At 38.2% G+C, this 22,713-nt stretch overlaps 1 protein-coding gene across 3 annotated transcripts in view; it reads right to left on the reverse strand.

Moving 5' to 3' along the window:
* The window catches only part of GRIA4 (glutamate ionotropic receptor AMPA type subunit 4), a 248,677-nt gene that overhangs the window by 167,566 nt on the left and 58,398 nt on the right, over window positions 1-22,713 (reverse strand). For all 3 annotated transcript variants that reach the window (XM_075140077.1, XM_075140078.1, XM_075140079.1), the window contains exon 3: window positions 1,055-1,294. In XM_075140077.1, the coding sequence (XP_074996178.1) occupies window positions 1,055-1,294 (240 nt within the window). The remainder of the gene's footprint in view (window positions 1-1,054; window positions 1,295-22,713) is intronic.

Genomic DNA, 22,713 nt, shown 5'->3' on the forward strand with positions numbered 1-22,713 from the left:
GATTTAGTTAGGTCAGTATAATTCCGTATTTCTACTGCAGAGTAATTATACTGGAATAAAGCCACTTTAATTCCAGAATAGACTGTCCACATGGGGAGCTATATTGAAACAGCTGTAGTAAAATTATTATTTGACTACAGCTATGCCGCTTGCTTCCCCCCTGAAAGCAGGCCATCAACATAAAAATCTTGCCTCTTTCACAGAAGCTCAGCCATGTTGGCTCAATCCTATTCCATAAACAAAGGCAAAGGGCTTTGCCAGCAGGGTGAACACACGACGTGGAGAACAGATTTTACTTCTCAATTCAGCACTGAGTGGTGAGGCGCAGTGATGCAGTTGCAGTTTTTTACCACTTAAAATGTACTGACATGCTCTGGGATGTGGAATGGAGAATGTGGATAGAAAGTGTAGCCTTTTGTGTAACGCGCTATATATTTTATAGGAGTGTAGTCCATCACAGAGATAACTCCAGATGAAAGGAGTAGAAGATGGGCTATTGCAGCACTCCCTCCCTCTGCTGCCCCATGGATACCTCTCGGCTGGCAGGTATTGCCTCTTACCTCCATTTCTCTGCCGCAGCCTGAGGGCCTCACACTGGGCGAGCCTCTCTCTGCCTTGACCTTCCAAAGCATGGAATCCCCAAGGGGCTCACTCACATCTCGGCTTACACCAATGCAGGTGCAGAGAAGTGGCTCGTCCTCTCTACTTCTTTGTACTGCTGTCATTTATGAAGTGAGTTGAAGAGTGAACAGAGCTGTCAAATTCTGCTTATTGAACTGTGTCTTTGTTTCACTAACATTAGTTAAAATGTTTTAGTATTCTAGACTTAAAGCACAGGCTTCGGCTGGTCGATTACATACTATGTGAATCCAATATCCAATATTTGCAGATGAAGGAATTCTTCCTTCAGCCACACAGCTACCCAGTCAGAGATATTTCACCCCAAAGGCCCTTTAAAATTTGACTCCCCAAGCTCTCAATACGATATAAAAACGCACAGTTCTTGCAAAAGTCATTTGAACTAAAAGGATAAGAAAGCTGGGTCACAACTCACCTCGATCTGTGTCATACAGGAAGACAAAGCGGTTCCATTCATAATGATCCAGCAAGCTCAAGAGGGCTCCCCGCAGAGATGGCCGCAGCTGCAGCACAAACTGACTCTCGCCCTCCGTAGGGAAACTCGGCGTGATGAGGGAGATGTGCAAGGCGCTGCAGAATGAGGTCAAGGTATGTACTGATCTCTTATCATATAGTCCAAAAATGGCAAAAACTCCTCTAGAATACTGGGAGCAAACTGGAAGAAAAAAAAAAACGAAAGTTCAGCTAGTGACAAAATCTGTAAACACGTACTTACACATTCCAACATCCCCAAATTTTTAATTTGAAGATTGCCATTTCCGCCTGTATTTAACTATACACAATTTTCACATGTGTTTCATTCTGGAAACCAATAAGTAAATAGCTACATAATATCTTGTCACTTTTGGATCCTATTCATAGGACATTAAATTACCTATAGTGTTTTTACTCTAAAAAAAATATGAAATAACTAACATGTATTTTTGCACACCAGTGAAAAGTCAACATATGATGTTTTAACCATAGCTCTGCATATTATCAGGCATTGACCATTTCCATTACCTTAAACAGAAAAGTGTTCACATTTTAAAATGTGAAAATTATCACAAAAATGTTACTGACCTCGTAAGTGAAATTTTGAACATTTTGAATTGTAACAATGTAGAACCTCCACTCCCTTTTAAGCAGGGAGCCCTTGTGCTACATCAAAACTCTATACAGAGTAAAAACCTATTTCATGAATAATCTCCTTGACTTTAAGAAAGCAGTTGAAGGAAAACGTAGTAAGTCAATGCGACCAGACTTTTGCCCCAAACCTTTTATTTCTACTCTGTGTCAACCTCAAAACCAGAAAACAAATGACCTGAATATATATTCTGAGTTTTGATTTGCTCTTGGACTCATTTAAGACATAGAGAAAGACTTTTACTGATTTCAGCAGACTGGATAAGGGCTTTACTCATTTATGCACATAAAAGCAGGCATAAGGGTATTTTCTTGAGAAAATACTGCCTTTCTAGCAACTCATAAAGGGCCCAATGAAAAACATCCCACTTTTTTTGAAGTACAAAACAACTTATTAGAAACTGTGTGATCATCAATAGTGTTACCTATCCTAGAATCACAGAAAATGGAGAAAGGAACAGTCAGTTAGGGGATCATTGCATCCACTTTCTCCGAAGTATGTATTTCCTATGCTCTCCTGTTCCAGACCCGCCCTCCTTGCAACCCATTTTTACATGTAGCCTAAATATGGGAAAACCTAAGTCACACCCTTTTAACTGGATGATGGCCTCCTCTCTTCTAGCCTGGAGGTCACAGTCATTCTGTGAGAGCAGCACAGTCAGGGTACAGCATACACACTTAGCAAATGGGCTGATTCAAACCAGTTCAGCTTTAATTCTTTCCTATGACATTTACTGCATAAAGAGCAAAAAATAAAAATTGTGCATTTTTCTCCTTAGACTTAAGTGATTTATCCAGTTCTGATGTGAGAACTGGAGTAAGTGGCTTGAGGGCAGTTCTGTGATTTTATGTGCTGCCCCACTGTTACAGCCCCCAACCTAAGGATTTTCATAGCCAGATTATATATAAATAAAGCTTTTTAAAGAGCTTTCTTCCTTCCCCTAAGTTCCCCTTCAATATGTTGATACACAGCTCTTACAAACCCTCTTAGTGTTTTCTTTGCTGGACCACACAACATACATTCTCCTAGACCCATCAAATGACTGGCTTGCCACTCCACTAATCATCCTAAAAAGTGTTGTTCTGCGCTTTTCCACTTTCATGTCATCTTTCTTGAACACAGATGACCAACATGTTTAGAATTTCAGTTGAAGGCTTTCTGCTTCTTTTTACATTACTTCCTCACTTCTACTTTAAAATACTTCTGCTGACATATCCTAAGATCACACTGTGTTTTTCTAAATCTGCACCTCAGTGATGCTGATGATCATCTCGGGATCAAAATTCTGCTCCTTCTTCCTTCCGGGCCATTTCCAAATGATGAGTTTCTGCTTATAGCATGATATTTTTATTAGTCACCATTATTTGTTTTCCATTATGTCACATCTATTACTGTACTCCTCAAAATTATTTACTTCCACAGTTACATTCTTAGCCTGCTCTGAACTTTTATTGATGTCTGTATCTGCCTCACCAGCAAATTCCATCAGGGTACTCTGACTTTTTATCTCTGTGTCTACTGTAAAATCAGTCTCTGAGTATCTTCCTCCTGTAGCTATGCTTCTCCAGCCTGGTACCTCCTCTTCTACCAGCATTTGTTGCCATCTTCCCCTTAGTTTCATGTCTACCTTTTAACTCTCCTGTTTGCCTCTATTTTCATAAATCACTTCTCTTAGGAGCATGTCTATTTTACTTCATTCTCTCGGCAATTGGAAGACAGGGGTTAATCCCACAGTTTTTATCTTAATAACTTCTGGTGGCATTTTATGCCATTTTCTGTCTATAGATGTATTTTAAAGCTTTCTTTCCATCAAAATCTGTTCTATAACTTTACAGTCTACTGATGTTAAGCTGCTAGGTCCATGGCTGCCAGATTCTATGTCCCCCTTTAAAAATAGGTATTATATTTCCTATTCACTGATCGTATCTATCGCAACTCATTTAACTACCAAGAAGCACTTGTTATTGCATTTGCCCTTCAGTAAACCAATTCTTTAAGAACGACCGAAGAAAGAGTTGATTTCCCTATTCCCATTAGCCATCACGTCTCTTCCAATGTCAATGTCCTCCTTGAGTGAAAATCAATGTGAAGTATCTATTAGTTTTAAATCTCTAACCAGATTTTCCTGTTTTTCTGTCCCATCATCAATATATAACAGCTTCAATTATTTTCCTGTTTCCTTTGTATTTAAAGATGTAAATGACCTTCTACTGTTGTTTTAATGTTTTTTGCAAGTCTCAGTTTTCACTGGCAGCCCTAACTTAGGCTTTCACTTCAGCAACAAATGTCCTCTATACCTGCTGATTTCTTCAACACAATCTTTCTTACTAATAACCTTTTTTAAACACTTGTTTCTTATATCTTCCTTGTATAATCATTCATTCAGTTCTGAAGGCACATCCTGCATGTTGCTTTCCCCTGCAAAAGGGATTTCTCAGTGTTTTACAAGTGTTTCTGTGAGGAAATGGCAGGCCTCCTTTATTTTCAAACACAGTTCAGTTAACTTTGCTAACTAAAATAGTTGAATGTAAGCCTTGTGTACCTAAGTGGTAGTTACTTAATTTGTTTTCTGTTTAGAGAAAACCCTTGTTAAGTCCCTGCATTGCCTTACTTCTTTGCAGTTTTACACTTTTTACAGTTTACAGTTTACTTTTTGTAACACACGGTCCATACAGTAGGATTCTACATGATGAAAAATTCAGGAAATCAATGTCAAGCTGTGAAATTGTACACTTAGTGGAGCAAAAGTTCAAATTCATGGAGGATGGAGAAAAAAAAGAGAGAGAAAAAAGTCAAACTTGAAAATTCATTAAATAACATGATATGATCCTAAAATACTTTTAACTTGTGTGAACCTCATGAAGTTCAACAAGGCCAACTGCAAGGTCCTGCACATGAATTGGGGCAATCCCAAGCACAAATACGGGCTGGGCAGAGAAGGGATTGAGAGCAGCCCTGCGGAGAAGGACTTCGGGTGTTGCTTGATGAGAAGCTCAACATAACCCAGCAACGTTCACTCACAGCCCAGAAAGCCAATCGTACTCTGGGCTGCATCAAAAGAATGTGACCAGCAGGTCAAGGGAGGTAATTTTGCCCCCGTATTCCGCTCTCGTACACCTAGAGTACTGCATTCAGCTCTGGGGCCCCCAGCATAAGAAGGACATGGACCTGTTGGAGTGGGTCCAGATGAGGGCCATGAAGATGATCAGAGGCTTGCAGCACCTCTCCGATGAAGACAGGCTGAGAGCGTTGGGGTTGTTCAGCCTAGGGAGACCTTATAGCAGCCTTTCAGTACCTAAAGGGGGCCTACAAGAAAGCTGGAGAGGGACTTTTTATAAGGGCATGTAGCGATAGAACAAAGGGTAATGGCTTTAAACTGAAAGAGGGTAGGTTTAGTTTCGATATAAGGAAGAAATTTTTCACTACGAGGGTGGTGAGGCACTGGAGCAGGTTGCCCAGAGAAGTTGTGGATGCCCCATCCCTGGAAGTGTTCAAGATCAGGCTGGACGGGGCTTTGAGCAACTGTGTCTAGTGGAAGGTGTCCCTGACCGTGGCAGGAGGATTGGAACTAGATGATCTTTAAGGTCCCTTCCAACCAAAACCATTCCATGATTCTATGATTCTATGATTCTAAGATTCTATGATTCTAACTAAAAATAACAATAATAATAATAATAATTCACGTTTTCAAAGCAAACTATCCTTGCCACAGCCTAGATACAAATGCAATAAAACATTATCATTAAAGTCCTGAAATAACCAATCCAAGAAAACTCATGCTGCTATACTCGAGATCAAGACTGAGAAGTTACTGAATAGTGTGGTTCTTTGCTCCTTGATAAGAAAAAATGCTAAGATGAAGGTTATGAGAATTTTTTCTTACTCGGTACAATAGCCACAGAGAGGAAGAATGCCTGTGACACTATGGAGATTAGGCTTAAACATATGCAAAGATCCTGCAACGCTCCTGAATCAATTTTACAGCAATCAGCAGCGACCACAAAAATCAGCAAAACCATGAGGATTTGCATTCTGACTCACTACTGTTCTCAGAAAATGCCTCCAGGCAAACACAACTACCTGGATTTCCCAATTCTTTATCAATTTCTCTTACACTTCTAAAGGCATTTTACCTATTGATTGACTAAATTATGCTTGATAAAACACAGTTTCATATTAGCATTCTAAGAAAATTTTGTTCAAGATTTTTTCCTCCATAAATATAAAGCAGTGACAAATGCACTTTCATGAGCATACTTTGAAATATATTGAATAATAATTTGTCTTTAAACCAGACATCTCTTCATAGCTGACAACTTAATTCCAGTATTACACATACGATCTTCTCCTGCAAATTTTGCAATGCCATTGGTCTTACCAAAGATAAGATGAATGTGGAGGTCAGACTCCCAAGAAGACGTTGCAATGCACCTTAAATAGTCAGGATAATGTTGTTGCAGTAGCTGTAATATGAATTAGATATGTTCTACTCTAGCAGATTGAAGTATGTAATAGTATTATCACTTTAAAAGAATAGGTGACTCACGGGACCTTCAGTTAAAAAAAGAAATCATAATGCCAAAATAGCAAAAATTGTACACTGCAGGGTTTACTGAGACACACAGTCAAGCCACATGCCGTCTTCTTTCTCTGTGAGAGAAAGACTTCCCAAAGTCCCTGTTATTGTTCTAAAGACAAGTCCCACACTTTAAACAAAATAGTTTCTTGAAAAACAAAGAGCAAAAAATCCCAACTTCTTCTTATTCACTGATTTCCAGAAGTTATACCCATATAGTTTAAATCCTCTAAACAGGCACAGGGGAAGTCAGAGTCCAAATACAGCTGTAACCATACCATAACCATGAAAATGACACAGAAGAGGTCAAGTGAAAGTTTGTAAGAAATGTACAAATACACATACATATATATACCTGCACACATATTTACATTATATTGGTCTTGTTTTGTTATTTGGTCACACCACAAAGTTTTAGAATTTCTTCAAGAGACAAATGAAACACCACCCTAACAATATATTTACAAAATGAAGTCTGATAAGCAGAGCACAGCTGGTCTGCCAACAGCATTAGTTTTGCTCGGCAGCCTATATGGTACCATACAGGCAGGAATCTGGAAGACCCACAGTCTAACGCAGAAGTAACATGGTAGATCTTGCTTCAGAGCCATGACTCACAGACCATGAGTCTTCCAGGACACGAGCTCTGGAACGAGCATTTTAAAATGCTTTTCTCGAGGTTTTTAGGCTCCTACGTGGGAAGTTCTGGCACAGCTGGCTGTTACAGATATGTTGACAGGCCCACTGATCTGCCATAAACTCACAAACTGTGGAAGCACCAAAATTTAAAGACTCAGAGCAGTTTGTGTTATGGAAGTTTTCCAGATATGAGGACAGTCTTTCATTGCTGTTTTCATTTCCTCCTATGCTTTGGAGATCCAAACAGGGAGTGGGGATTGTGGTCAGTCCGTAATAACTTGTTTTTGCCACTCCCACCTCCTCACACTGTTCCCCTAATCCAGTGTGGGGTCCTCCCATGGGATACAGTCCTTCACGAATGGCTCCAATGGTTCTCTTCAAGAACTGCTACACCATAGGTACTCTCCATGGGGTACAGTCCTTCAGGAAAAGACTGCTCCCGCGTGGGTCCCTCACAGGCCACAGTTCCTGCCAGAAAACCTGTTCCTGCATGGGCTCCTCTCCATGGGCCATAGCTCCTGCCAGAAGCCTGCTCTGGTGTGCGCTCTCTACAGGCTGCAGCTTCCTTAAGGGCATATCTACGTGCTGCAGCATGGGCCATGGGCTGCAGAGCGGATATCTGCTCCACCATGGTCCTCCGTGGGCTGCAGGGGGACAACCTGTGTCACCGTGGTCTTCTCCACAGGCTGCAGGGGAATCTCTGCTCCGGCACCTGCAGTACATCCTCCCCCTCCTTCTTCACCAACCTTGGTGTCTGCAGGGTTTTTTCTCTCACATTTTCTCACTCCTCTCTCTCACTGCTCCTATACAGTGTGTTTTTTACCCTTTCTTAAATATGTCATCACAGAGGCACCACAGCGTCACTGATGGGCTCAGCTTTGGCCAGCGTACGTTTTGGAGCCGGCTAAAACCAGGATCTGTCCGACATGGGGATGGCCCCAGCATCTTCTCACAGAGGCCACCCCTGCAGCCCCGCCCCCCAATCAAAACCTCTCCACAGAAAGCCAATGCACCTGGTAAACTCCAGAAAGCAATACATTTAAAAAATATATATAAGGACTTACAATTGCTTGCTGCCACAATAGTATATGAAGGCTTTCATTTGAGGAGTGCCTGCAATGCTGTCAGTGATCCACATCCTCACGGATCACAGTCATATACTCTCTATTTTGTTCAGCTGCTGTGCACTTCCATTTGCCAGCACTGATGTAAAAGTGTTGGGCAAATTTTCTCAACCTAAATAACTCCTTCCAAGAGGACCAGCCTAGTCATATGGAAATGCAAGCTCTACAAGTGAGATGAAGCACAAAAGGGAGAATCATTTAATCTAAATAAGGACCTGCCTCACAAGGTCAAATGTTTTATCCACTTATTGAGACGAGATTAAGTAATATTTCTAAAACAGCTTTGAGATTAGAGTTTTCTGTTAAAATGTCAAAACATGTTTCTGTTCATTTTGCACAGACCATCCAACACTCTCTTTCTCCTCTGTGCTCCCTAGTCCACCTCCTCCTGATCACTCCACTGATCTCCACCTCCTGGAAGAGGATGCAAGGCCAGTCAGGGCTCTAGAATTACAAGACAAGTGATCTAAATTAATCCCGAAGTAGTTTTCAACTATCTTGCATGCAAATCCAGTACAAATTTGATACAAAATGCTTTTCCTCTGGGTTGTGTTTGAGACTGCTGATTTGATACTAAATTATGCTGTTGCATTAAGAAAAATTCCCAGCACTGAGACCAACTTAATGAGGTACCTTCATGAATTAAATCACTGATATAAGATGACAAATAGGATTATAAAAGAGAAAACAGTGTTACATAAAGTGGGTAGATGAAAAACATTATAGATGTATTAGGACCAGTTTACTACTATCTTAAGAATTGTCTCGAATAGAAAAGGGTATTTCTAAATACTGCTATCCAAAAAAGGGGAAAAGGGAAACAAGGAGTTTCTTAAAAATTATATGGCTAGATTTTTTGTGTCTAATGAAACAAGCACCCATCACAATCCTATTCATTTTCTATTTATAGACCCTGAACCCTCTAAATCATCATTTACCTTTGCCTTTTGATCTGAAACTTCTTCAAGCAAAAGAATTATCTTCCCCTGTGTTCAGGAGGCATGCATCACACTTTGGGTAGCATCATGCCTAAAGTGTTCTAACTGGAAATAATATCACATCATTACTTTAACTAAAATCAGTTCATTGCTCTACAATTTAATACAGTATTAATGATGGAGGTGAACAAAAAGAGACTAAATTAATATTTTTCCAGTCAAAAAAAAAATTGAGTCGCAAACATTATCCCATCAAATATTTATTCCCCTCAAACTTTTATCCTCTTATGATATAACTGCATAATGAGAATTATGGTATGTTGGGCACTGAACCTCTGAACTAAATTCATACTCTGGAGCAAATCACTTCACATTCCCATGCCTCAGTTCTCAATGTTTCAACTGCTGGTCTGTTTTTGACTATAAGCACTTCACAGGAAGGCCAGTCTCCTAATAGATGTCTGTAAAAAGTTCAGCACAATGGTCCAACTGTCTCACCTGTGGCTTCTGAGTGCTACCCCAATGTGTATAAATGTTACACCTAATGGACCTTTACCTTGCAATTCTATACTAAATTCTGGAACCCTAAAAACACGTCAGCACTTGTCCTAAAAGTCAGTGTGTTTAGTTGCATGCATAAAATTAAGCACATACTAAAGAGTGTGCAGCAGTATTTATGTGGAGATCAAAGGTGGATCCATCAAACTTGAAGCACAGAAAATTCACGAGTGTCTTTTACATTTAACCCACAGCAATGGGTTACTTCTAGTACTCTATAAGTGACTTGCCAGCTCATTTAAAGATACTCTCCTAGGAACAATGAAAACCTTGGTTTAATGTGCTAGATCAAATGGTAATTCAGGAAATGCAGTTTTGTTTGTGCAACTGCAGATGTGAGAACATATTGCAAAGCAAGATACAAACTTGATACATTTTTTAATTAATAATTACGTTTCCGGAAACATTTTTTGTGAATTGTCTCTAAAAGACTATTTCTGCTCAAAGTCAATTCCTGAAACAATAGCAGAAAGTGATAGTGCACTTCTTGCCTATTGAATGGAAAATGGAATTGAATTAGCTTAATTAACATGCACAGTATTTTCTTCTTTTAAAAACAATTTGAGCATTGTAATATAGTATTTTGTGCGCAATGTCTTACGCCAGATCACTAAGTTACAGAACATTACCTTTAGAAGGTTACCCTGAAAGATGCCCAAAATAACAGAAAAGAGAGGGCCATAGAGACCACACAAAACTGACTTGTAGAGACTGACAAGACTTCCAACTGCTGAAGTCTTCTCTACGCTTCATATGGAGGAAGCTTTGCTCTTCACAAATTAATACATTAATTAAAGTTTCCCCCAAGCCAATTGTCGTGGTATAATCTGGCAGGCAGCCAAATACCACGCAGCCGCTCACTCACTCCCCCCACCCCCCCAGTGGGACGGGGAGAGAATCGGAAGGGTAAGAGTGAGAAAAACTCGTGGGTTGAGATAAAGACAGTTTAATAGAACAGAAAAGGGAAAATAATAATAATAAATAATGATAGAATATACAAAATGAGTGATGCACAATGCAATTGCTCACCACCCGCGCTGACCGATAACCAAGTAGCGATCGGTACTTCCTGGATCACGCCTACCGTTCATATACTGAGCATGACGTCACATGGTATGGAATACCCCATTGGCCAGCTGGGCTGGCTGTCCTGACTATGTTCCCTCCCATCTTGTGTACCTGGCTCAGTCAGTAGGCACGGGAGCTGTCCTTGGACTAGGAGGGCGCTTAGCAACAACTGAAAACATCAGTGTGTTATCAACATTCTTCTCGTACTAAATCCAAAACACAGCACTGCGAAGAAATTTAACCCTACCCAGCCGAAACTGGGACACCAATCCCAAAAGAATTTGTGAAAGGAGTGTGTGTGTCTTTGTATGTATATGTACACGCAGGGAGAGTGTAGGGGACAGTTTCACCTGATTCTTACCACCTGAAAGTTAGGTTTTTAAATTTTTTTTTTTTTTGGCCTGTCTCTAAAACATAAAAAGGTATATTCAGAAGAACAGATCATCCCAGCTTAAGATGGGTGATAAGTTAAGTGTACTGACTCATCCACTAGAGGTACCTATCCCTTTTGGCTGTAAAAGGAGGCTATGCAACTATGAAGGACTTGGCACCTACATTTAGATAGCTACATTTAAAAATTGTTTAAAGAAGTCTTACTTTAGGAAACGTGTATCTCTGTTTTTCTCCCCTGTCCATCCCTAGATTCAACGAGACTTGGAGCTGCCCTTCTCTGAGGCCCTTCTCATACAACAGGCACAGATCCCTCCCAGCCAGGGGCTGCAGGTATTTCTCAGATACAAACCATGTACCTCTATTTTCCTGAAAAGTGCTGGCAACTCTCATTTCTTGATGGAGAACACAAAGGAGCTTGGCCTTTCATAAATTTCTGTGAGGAAAACTGCTTTAATTTTTAAGTACTTTCCATCTGAAAACTTCTGCACTACTAAAGTATTTTACTTTCATTAATATATAATTCCAAATAATTTAAATCCAATAGAACATTTTTACACAAGAAAACATTTTCCGCTGGGTTTATTTATAAAATTTCTGTTTCCACTGTGCCTTGGCTGATCTCTTTGATAGAACTCCCCTTATGAATTTCACATTTGCTGAATGCTAACAAATCTTTTCTCATTTTTAAAAGTACTTTACAGTGCTCTCTGCAATAAATTATCCAGTTTTTGTGCCTTTGTCCTCCAGTCCTGTGCACTCCATGGATCTGGTATTTATAGCTGTCTGGCAATGCACATACACGTGCATTTCCATAACTCTGCCAAAACTTTCTCTTTGAATGCTCTCCCATAGAGAATCCACATGCAGCATTTACCTTTCATAGTCATATGAATGAGAATCCACATTGGTACAGAAGTTCTTTTTCGGCTGTTTTTAAAAACTGATAAAAATATCAGTACCATGTGAGACTGCCAGGCTTTTCAAAACCATAGAAGTATTTAAAAAAGTTAAACATGGTTTTGGTAGAAAGTTCCCATGAAGACGGCAGGTTTTCTCAAGGACAAAATATCTACGGTTATCTCCCCCTCCCTCCCCCTCCTTCAGGATAGAAGCTTAGAGAGGCATAACAGATTGCTAACATTTCAACTCAGATACTCGTGGTGGTTAGAGATCTTCCTGCAAAATCGTATCACCTCTTCAGTTTGCTTGCTCATCCTCATTAGATGAATATCTAGAGAAATCATGTTTTATAACTTATCTAGATTGCCTGTGTGATCAACATTTTTTGCTTCTGTGATTAAACGTTTTTTGCTGTTCTTGGATTGATTCATTTCCTTACGAGGCATATTATTTCTTTCAGTTCAAATTTGAACTTCATCCAAACATTCCTTTGTAGAGAAAACAAATTTCTTTGCAGCTTGTTTTTCCCCCCAAAATGTAAGATTTTATAAAACCTGCCCCCATATCCCATTTTAATGAAACAGAACAAAGAGAAGTCTGAATTTTGTTTTAAGAAATAATCCTTTGATGGCCCAATTCTCTGCAACATTAGCTTTCTTTTTTCTTTTTATCTTGAAAAGGGAGAAAATACGCATTTAAACAGACATTTTTCTTTCCAGAAGAAAAAGAACTGAAAAAAAAGGTACAATTTTAAGGAGGGTATCTTATAAAATGTGCAGTTGATTACATAAAAATAGCTTTTTATACGTCGCTATGTAATCACAGATTTTTCTTATGCAAAAGAAGAACTGTTTGTAGTTTTCGGAAAAAAATAGCAACAATTTTTTTTTATTCATTTTGGAGAAATACATGTTAATTTTGCAGTACTCCTGCCAGCAAAACTGTCATTAATGGGAATTAACTGAATTTCATAGGAGATATGAGAGGTAGAGCCATACAGTATGCCTCCTGACCTAAATTGTTTTGATGGATGCATTATCATCATTTGTACCTCACACGTTGAATCAATGGTGCTTCTTTATGTCAAACCTTGTGTTCTAATTTAACTGAACTGAAACAAAATGTGAACTCTGCTGTAATTTGAGGAAGCTCAAGTAAAGCATTTTTTAAATTGTTGGGGAAGTTTAGTACTAAACTTCCATGTGACTTTAAAACCGGACTAGTCATCTAACTGCTCCCTCTGACTTAGTAAATGTCTCTCCAGATCTCTGAAATATCTGGGGAAAAGAAGGAAAGGAAGGCAGGAAGTCATGAAAGATGTGACTAACTTGGTCCTGCATGAAGATGAAGGTCCTTAGGTGGCTGTCATTCAAACTTGAATGGAGATGGGGATTGTAGTTTTATTTTTAGAATTAAAGCCTGTCCTGAGGGGATTGATGCCATTTGATCCATCATTGGAGCTCTATTTTTCTTTCATTGGTGAGTCTGTCTCCCAATTTCGTATTCTTCCACCTTAATCTTCCAGCCAACGTGGGTTGCCCACTGAAGTGCAATGCTCTCTGACTAGTCCAGGCTTTTGAATGTTGGCAGGGGCGAGGCCGGGATTTTTGCTACTTTCTTCCCTCAGTAACAGATTTCACACCATCAAGCGTCCCCTCACTAGCAACTTAAATCATTGCTTACTTTGATTCGTGTTATTGCACAAGGATATAATCTTAAATAATTCTTCTTACTTTGCTGTTTACCATTTAGAATTAATGAAGCCATGGATTCCTTTTGGCCTCAGTAAGATCAACAGACATTCACCACACCATGTTGATTAAATAACATTAAATACAACATTGCTTCCTTGGCCACTCTTACATCTAAGTATCTTTTAAAGAGCCAGAAAAAACATGGTTTCAACTTTTTTAAAACAATGTTAATGTTAAGAGGATATATGTGATGAAAATCTCATGTGTTTTTCCCAATTTCCCATGGCTTAATAAAAGCTATTATCTAATTACACACACCCTAACTTGAAAAAAACTTTTCAGTTATTTTTTGGTCACAATTGGGGCTTCCATAAGAAGAGTATCTGAATAATTTTGATAAAATATATTGTTTATCCTTTCCTTTCCTTCCTTCCCTTTGATGGTACGAAGCAGAATTTGAAACCAGTACTACTGTCAAATAAATGGAATGTGGTATCACATCATTAGATTATATACAACTTGGTCAGAGAGAAAAAACTCCTCACAGGGTCTAGAAACAAAATTCTGCTGCTGCCTTCTGCAGTCTGTGACTGTATGTTGACAGAACAGCAGTTGCTGACAAAGTGCACAGAGCTCTGCTGAAGCTGTTCCCCAGTCAGGGGGTATCTTCTGAGCTATCATTTCAGGGATCAAGATATATGAAGTGGCGATTGTTCTATTAGCCTTCTCACATTTGAGAAGACTTGGTTTTATTTATAGTGGATAATAGATTTCCATGCTTCTCTGATTTTTCTTCTATGTTTTAGTGCAAGTATGTTCTGGTGAGTAAATAAATTTTAAAAATAATGTGAAATTTCCTTTGTCATGTACATCCAAAATGTACTTTTTAGTTGTTTAGGTTGTTTCTTCTTACACATCACCATTGGTAAAGATGGCTTTCCCAGAACACTTAGGTGCTTCTGTCAGCCTAGAATTACCCCATAAATTGTGTGATCTTATTGGTTTTACTGTTTTTCCTAGCCTTGATCTAATGAACCGGGAAATGGTACCTGGACAGATAGATACAGTCTAAGTGAAAGGGAAGGAGTTGGTAAATTTTCACTCTAACTCCCACTTTAATTTCTACTAACTATAGACATGTCACTTAGCTTTTCTGAGTTTTCCAATCTGAAAATCAAAGATTCTAACACTTAAATTCTTCACATAGTTGGAGTAATGAATAAAATCTTTTCAAAGAATCACTAAGATGAATGTAGATACCCTTATTATCCATCCCTTTTTATCCATACCCTTATTATCCTGTTCAGCAAGAATTCTCTGATATTTCTTTCATTGTTCTGTACTTCATACTTCAGCCCTCCCTCAAACATCCTAGGCATTATTACTCTTAACTTCACAAAACCAAAACCATACCAAGAGCTTTTCTCTTCTGCTCTTCCCAGAAATTTGGGTCTTAGCCTGATCTATATCTATATCTATATCTATATCTATATCTATATCTATATCTATATCTATATGATATATATATGACATATCTTTCTATATGATATCTATAGAGACATATATATGTTTATATATCTATCTATATATGTATAGTCTATATGTATCTGGGAATTATGGTTACTTAAGACATCTCACACCAACATCTTAAACAGATTGCGTTTTTATTGCTTGTACTTGTTCCTTTATGTTGCCTTGTTGTTTTGATCATCTCACCGCATCTTGTAGCTTGCCTGTTTTCCCTAGATACTGCTGTGATCACATCTAAGGGATTTTTCAGATGTAGATTCTGCTTACTACGGACATGTAATGTCAAAATGACATCAGGGAATTACTGTCTGTGGAGGGCCAAAAGTCCAAAGCTTAAGAAACCCTGAGCTATCTCTTTTCTTCCCCCCCTCCTTTTTTCCCCTGTGTGCCTTGCAGTTTCTTCTATATTCATTCTAAGAGAGAGATTCTTCTTAGCCTCCCACAATTATGCTGCTGGGAATCTACCACAATACAGTTGGGTGGTTTTAAAATCAAATGCTTGGCATGGATTGCACTGGAAATGCATCTTCCACTGTCTTCCCCTTTTTGTCACCAAGCTGTTTCTTTTTTCTCTGAAAAACTAATCTTTCTGCTTTTTTTTTAGTGTATAAAAGGCATTTCTAAATAGCTGTAGGTCTCACATAATAATTAAAATAATGAGAAAAAGGCATTACCTTTCAAAAAATAAAATATAAACAAACCATTTGACCAAGGTTATTTAAGTGAAAGCCATTCATCTTCTAAATGGAAGACCAACCTCATCAGATCTGAGTGCAAGATGGATTCTGGCCATGCCCCTGTGTTTAATGACTTCAAGCTCTAACTGCTTGATATGAAAGGCAGGTTTCAGTGTCAAATGCCATGAATGGAGTATAATGCTTTCTAAATAATTCTTTCCAGCTAAAACAAGACTTAAGAAAAGGTTTAATACATGCATAAATACATCTGTGTATACATCATAAGAATATGTATGCATGTTTTCTATTTCTGTGGATCACAAATTCTTTTATTCTAATGCAAGCTGTACAGCTGTTTATTTTAAACACATATAAATCTCTACTATAAAATGGGATAGATGTTAGCTTAGACGTCTTTAAAAGAAACAGGCAGATAAGCCAAATAAAAAAACATAACTTTGTAACTGTGGCTAACATATTTGTCTTACTTATATACTTTTTCATGTTTAGTTTAACAAGAAGAGTTTATTTCATTTCAATTCGGGGGCAGGAGATACTTAGAGAAATTAATGTGCTGTTGTCTGAGAGCCTAGCAGTTGATGAGAGGAGAATGTTTATGTTGTCTCATAAAGCATAGTTACTACCCACAAAACATTGCTCCACATGAAATAATTACATTGCAAGTTCTGTTATGAATGAACATCTCTTTTGTAACTCTGTATTTGTAAAACATCTAACAAAATGGTGTCTTTATCCAAAACTGGAGCTCCTAATGGCTACCAGACTAAAAGCAGCCTATTGAATGTAGGTAAAGGTTTTGAATGCTTGGCATGACCTATCTCCCCTTGACTCAAGCAGCCATTCTCAAACACAACAGACCCTTTCAACATGCAGAAATTGCTTAGCATATCTCATATGCTCCTCTAAGAGCCAAATTGCTAACTTGCATTAAAATCAACTGATGTGACTATATTGCATTATTACTTTGTTGACTACAGTAATATCAGAATCTTTCTTGCAGTCACGGTTCTCTTTCACGGTATTTCCCAATACACAAAAAGATGGCAGTACAACCTACTGGATTAAAATCATAAACCCAAAGAAAGCAAATTGCATCTCAAAAACTATGTGCCCGTTGTTGCCCGTAGGCACACTGTGCTGCAGATATTTGGGTTCCCCTCCTGCTCTTGGAACAACAATCAAAAATGCTGTTTCCACCTCTCTTCCTATGACATTGTCAGATTGTGAGCTTATAAATGAGAACAATAATCTGTAGCATAATAAAAAGATGGCAAAACGTATTCAGAATCACTTAAGTGAGAGGACATTGCTGGTCAAAGCCTAAAACAGCTGTTAAAAATCAGTTTTAGGCACCACTTCACATCTTTCTACATGCAATGAGTTTTCTTCATTTCTCAAAAAATTTACCTTCTGAAAGTAGAGAGCATGATTTCTGTACTTGGAAACTGCCTAACAAAAAGAAAGTGGTAACAAAATATGTTTTTCAATTATCTTCATTTCTTCCTGAGTTTTCAGCTAATCCTGTTTCCTCTATGCCAGGTTTTCAGGCACTGTATTTCCACAACTTCATTAATTTAAAACAGGAGCACAAGCCCTCTCATTTTGTTCTTTCATGTCTTTGGCAGGAATGGGGCTTCATCCACAAGGCATTTTGAAATGAATTATCTACAACTGGGATTTCTACAGAGCTGGGAAATGTGCTGGTGATGGTTTTAGAAAAAAGACAGGTAAGAAGGGGGCTGAGATTGGTTGGCTGGCACCCTGTTATCTCTGTGAATGGACCAAAGGCAGGTGTACTGTGGGGTCTGGGGGAAAAGGAGGCAGATGGTCAAACAGAATTTGGATTACAAAATATGTTTCTTTATCATGGTTATCACAGGAAATTTAAAATAGCTGTCACCTTATGTAAACTTCTTTTGCTGTTCAAATAGTAGACTTCTCAAATGAAACCCTTGTTTTTCATTTTATTTTTGGACTGTAGGGCTGACCAAAACAGAGTCCTTCACTTCATTGAACTGTTCCATCAACGAAGTGAGCAATATACTCCACCTTCTTCTATATATCAATATTAGTCTGCAAAAAAGACCACTGAAAATTAATAAAACATTTAATAGCTTAATGCAAATAATGCAAGAACATGTCTTTGTTGACGTACTTAAATTAATTTGCCATAAAGACTGCTTTACAAATAACAAAATATTGTATATATTGCCCCAGACATTATGTAAGGCTAGTAGCTTCTATGCTGGCATTTGCAGGAATAAGCAAAATTAGTTCAGCACAGTTCACAGCTGTGACCACTGGAGTCAAGCTCAGGGTCTAGGGGCCGCTAGCTCTGATATTGTACTAAAAAGGCAGCTGTACTTTACTACTGGTCCACTGGGCCCGATGCTAATAATTTTTAAATGGCCTGTTAGTTACAGCAGTGGCCTCAAGCTCTCTCTTCTTTCAAATCCTATTAACATTTGTGTATCTTTAAACTACTTTATTGTCTTAATTAGCATACATTCATTCATAATTCCCAGATAGTCTGTTGCTATATACAAAAAAGAAAAACAACAAAAAATCATTAACAGAGGATGAAGAGTGGGTAGATGAAATGCGACTGTGGTAATGCGCACCCAAACCAAATCAATTACGCAAAAGACTGAAGTGCAGAAATGCTTCTGTACGTGTTGCTTTTCTCCGCAGTGCTCTGCAGGATCAAACTGACTGTCTTACGATAATGGATGGGTATTGCTTATAGGCATATTGGAGAAAGGCAGACCGCTGTAAGTAGAGTTTTTAAGAAAACTATGTTCAATCTTGTCTTTTTAGTTATAAAATTAGATAAAAAAAAATTAAAAACAGTTTTCCACAGTTTTAATGATTCCAGCAAGACCTACTCAAAATACTTGTTATAAAGCAAGTTCTTCCTTTCTCTCTGAGACTCTCTTGCTTACTCTGTGTTCTGTTTCAGGAAAAAAATCATTAACAGAAATGGAAATTTTTCCTGAATGAGGATTGCAACACATTTTTTTAATGCATATATAATAGCATATTTATTAAAAGTAAATATGGGATTATTAAATGGTCATTAATTAATTAATGGCCATTAATTAATTATGGGATTATTTAATGGCCATTAAACCCTCTTAATTTCTGGTAGCCCAAAGCTACCACAACATGTATTTTTTAAAAAAAAGTCACATTATATTTGTCTTGAAAATGTTTTATGATCTTTTAATTTCTAACATACAGAAAACTCATTAATAATTAGGTACCACGATGATTTTATTATACAAATATGCAATTACTGGCCAAAATCAACTTCTGTAAATAATCATTCTTCAACTTCAGAAAATGCTGATCATGCTGTGTAAAGGCCTTTTCAACCAACCAAAGGTTTAAATGAAATGTTGACATCATGTACCTAAACTCAATCAGTCAGGAACAATGTAAAGCATTTTCTCTCCTACACAGCTATGCAGAATCAAACTGACTACCCTTAGCCTCATGAATTTGTTTTGTTTATGAGTACACAAAGGAACATAGATGCTACTAAAGCTACAGAATCAAATATTTTTCACAGCTTGATTTGAAGTGGAAGAGTTGCTGTGAAAAAGAAATAATACATAGAAGCACAGAAAACTTGTCTTTTTAAAACCTGGCTTTCTCTACAGTCTCTTTCTTAGCCTATTTTTGTGGCATTTCCACAATAGTTATGCTTCTATACCTACACAGCTCAGAAAAGAAAGAGATGCACCAACTACTCCTTTGGTAGGGATCAAATATAATCTAGGTAGGGTCATTTTACTTCCTTCCAGGTTTTACTAGGTTTAATGTGTGTCTCACTGAAATCCCACTGAGGAGCTACAAAAAATCCAGTCCTGTTAATGTACTTCTTTTATTTTCTTGATTTTCAGTGTCTGGATCATTTACTTCACATCCATGCTTTGCTGGATAATTCTTGCTCTATGTACAAGTACAATACTATCAAGACATAGTTCAAACAAACTAGCTGTTTAATTTGCTTGTCTCATTTCCTCTAGACTGAAGAAAAGAGGGATGGCCTGCCAGCTGGTTACCTGTGAGAACAGGGAGGACTGCACTGGAGGTTTAAAGGAATCTCCTCCAGCATCACGCTCTTTGTCATAATGCTCTGATCTCAGTGCTGACAAACTCAGCACAACCCCACAGGATTTCCTTACCATGCTACTTTTTATCCCTGAGTTTAATTGAGATCAAAATTCAGAAAAAGCTAACAGAGATTGCAAGTGACCTGGCTGGAGGATCACAGGATGATCCAGGCTAGGAGAGACATCAGGAGGTCTCTGGTCCAACCTCCTGCTCACAGCTGGGTCAGCTCTGAAGCCAGATCAGGCTGCTCAGGGCTTCACCTGGTCAAGGTTGAAAACCTCCGAGGACAGAGACTGCACAACATATCTGGGCATCCTGTGCCGCTGCCTGACTGTCCTTATGGCGGCAATTTTTTTTAATATCCAGTCTGAATCTCTCTTGTTTCAGTTTATTTTCATTGTCTCTCATCTTCCCACCCTGCCCCACTTCAGTGAGCCCAGCTCCATCTCCTAGATGACCTCCCTATATGCACTGGGGGCTGCCATTAGGTCCCCCTGAAGCCATCTCTGCTCCAGGCTGAACAAGCCCAGCTCCCCCAGCTTCTCCTCACAGGGCCAGTGCTCAAGGTGGGTAATAACTTCCCGTGACCTACTGGTTCCTGTTCATACAGCTCAGGATACTGTTGGCAAATAATCAAATATTGGTTAATAAGCCCTCCCCTAGATATTACCTGCAAGACATTACAATTTTCATTGCCCATTGCAAGCAGTAATTAACTACTATGAACAAAGTCAGCGTAGCTATTAGGAAAAAAACCCCATAAAAACCTAGGCTATCAATGGTAATGTCAATAAACACAACTGTACATATACTTCTGAAAATATGGGCTTAAAAGTACATCGTATTTGCACTTGATAACCATATTCTTCTATATTGTGCCAAATTTGGACCAGGAGTAAGGGAACTGTAGAAATAAAATGAAAGTCATGTCTGCTTATGCACGGATGAGCCTATGACATAATGTTATTAACACAATGAGGAACATGTTTTATTCCCAATCACTCACTAAAATCAGAAATACTGACTGACCATTTATTATTGATTTGGTGCACTATGAGGTTCACAAAAACACAACTCCAATTGATTAAATAATTGCATTCCCATAAAGGCCGAGGGACAATATCCCACTCCTGTGTGGAGTCACCTTGCTTAAAGTCAGTGGGAATTGCTTGTGCACACGCAAGGGCAAAATCTAGCCTGATGTCATCCCTCAGCATCAGAAAATAAAACAACATATATCAATGAGTACTTTAAACAACACAGTTTGATTATTTGACACTGTACACAGACTAGACATGTCAGAATAGGGCTAAGGGCTTGCTCTAGAGGCTATATGTCATACTGTCATACTATTGTCTATTTACAGCCACACCTTCATATTACCTCAAGAAAGTAAATGGTGAAACAGAGCTGTAACAGAATACTTGTGGAAATCAGTTCCTGCACAGGCATAGCAGATCACTGCATTAACAAAATTAGGAGGCTATGTAGACACAGGACTTACGTATATAAGCAATCTATGCACTGAAGTTAATGGGAAGATTGTGAAAAAACAGATGCAGGTCTTTGAAATATACTTCAATTTAGCATTTAAGGAATATCACACAGATGTATGTCAGATTTAAGAGAAGTTTAGATTCACCAACAGAAAAAATGGAGTGGTGAGATTTTTTTAACTCTGAAATGAATATTTCCATGAAGGATAAGACTTTACCAGCACAGAGTGCTTCACCATGAGGTGTGTGATGGACAGTAATGCTTTTCCTTAGAAATAAGTGTGACTGACAGTTACTGAGGAAAACACCAGCACTTTAAACTTCTCCTGAAGTTTTGTTTGACACAGGGTGTTCAGCACTGAGCACAGTGTTTCGATTTACACTCATCTGGTTAGGTGAAGCAAGGTTATCACTGCCTTTCATTACAAAAGCTCCTCCATGAAAAACTAGAAAAGTGCAAGTTGTTTTTTGCAATAGCCCTGCAGCAAAGAAATAGTGAATAATTTGTACAAAACACGTAAGTTTGCTTTTAGTGTAATTCCAATATTCTGCAAAATGCTGAGCAATCAGGAAATCTAGCAGTGAGATATGCCTTAAGCAGCCTCTGATACTGAGGGCCCTCTCTTACCCAGAATGCTGCCAATATTTCTCCTTGTGCTATCGTATGTACTGCATCACACAGACAAAGACAACATACCTTTTCTCTTTTTCTGAGACTACCATCTTTAAATTACATTTACTACATTATGTACATTTTTTAGACATATAATAGGGACAAAACATAAAATGATACAGCACACAAGTAACGAAGCAAAAAGGTAGTTACACGTGTATATATATACACGTTCAAATTATTATCTGCTATAATTACTTTTGTTCTGTATATTTAACAGAGAAAAAAGTTATTAGAAATTGTGACATTTGTCTGGGTTGGATTTTGTAAACAACATTAATTTTTTTTGATTGCACAGATGATTACTTACTGACCTTATTTTCTGTAATTTTGGTCTGTTCATCTCATGAGCTTCCACATGTCAAAAAACAAGGACTACTAAATAATGTCAAAACAATAAAAATATCTAATGAGAACTAATGGTTCTAATTTCAATAAAAGAGGCACAAGGGTAATGTCACAGTGTACAGTGTGATCAAAAAAGCTATCTGACATCTCCTAAATAGGAATATGATGAGGAAAACATAATTTCTATAGAATTA

This window comes from Calonectris borealis, chromosome 1 (assembly GCF_964195595.1).
Source record: "Calonectris borealis chromosome 1, bCalBor7.hap1.2, whole genome shotgun sequence".
NCBI lineage: Eukaryota > Metazoa > Chordata > Aves > Procellariiformes > Procellariidae > Calonectris > Calonectris borealis.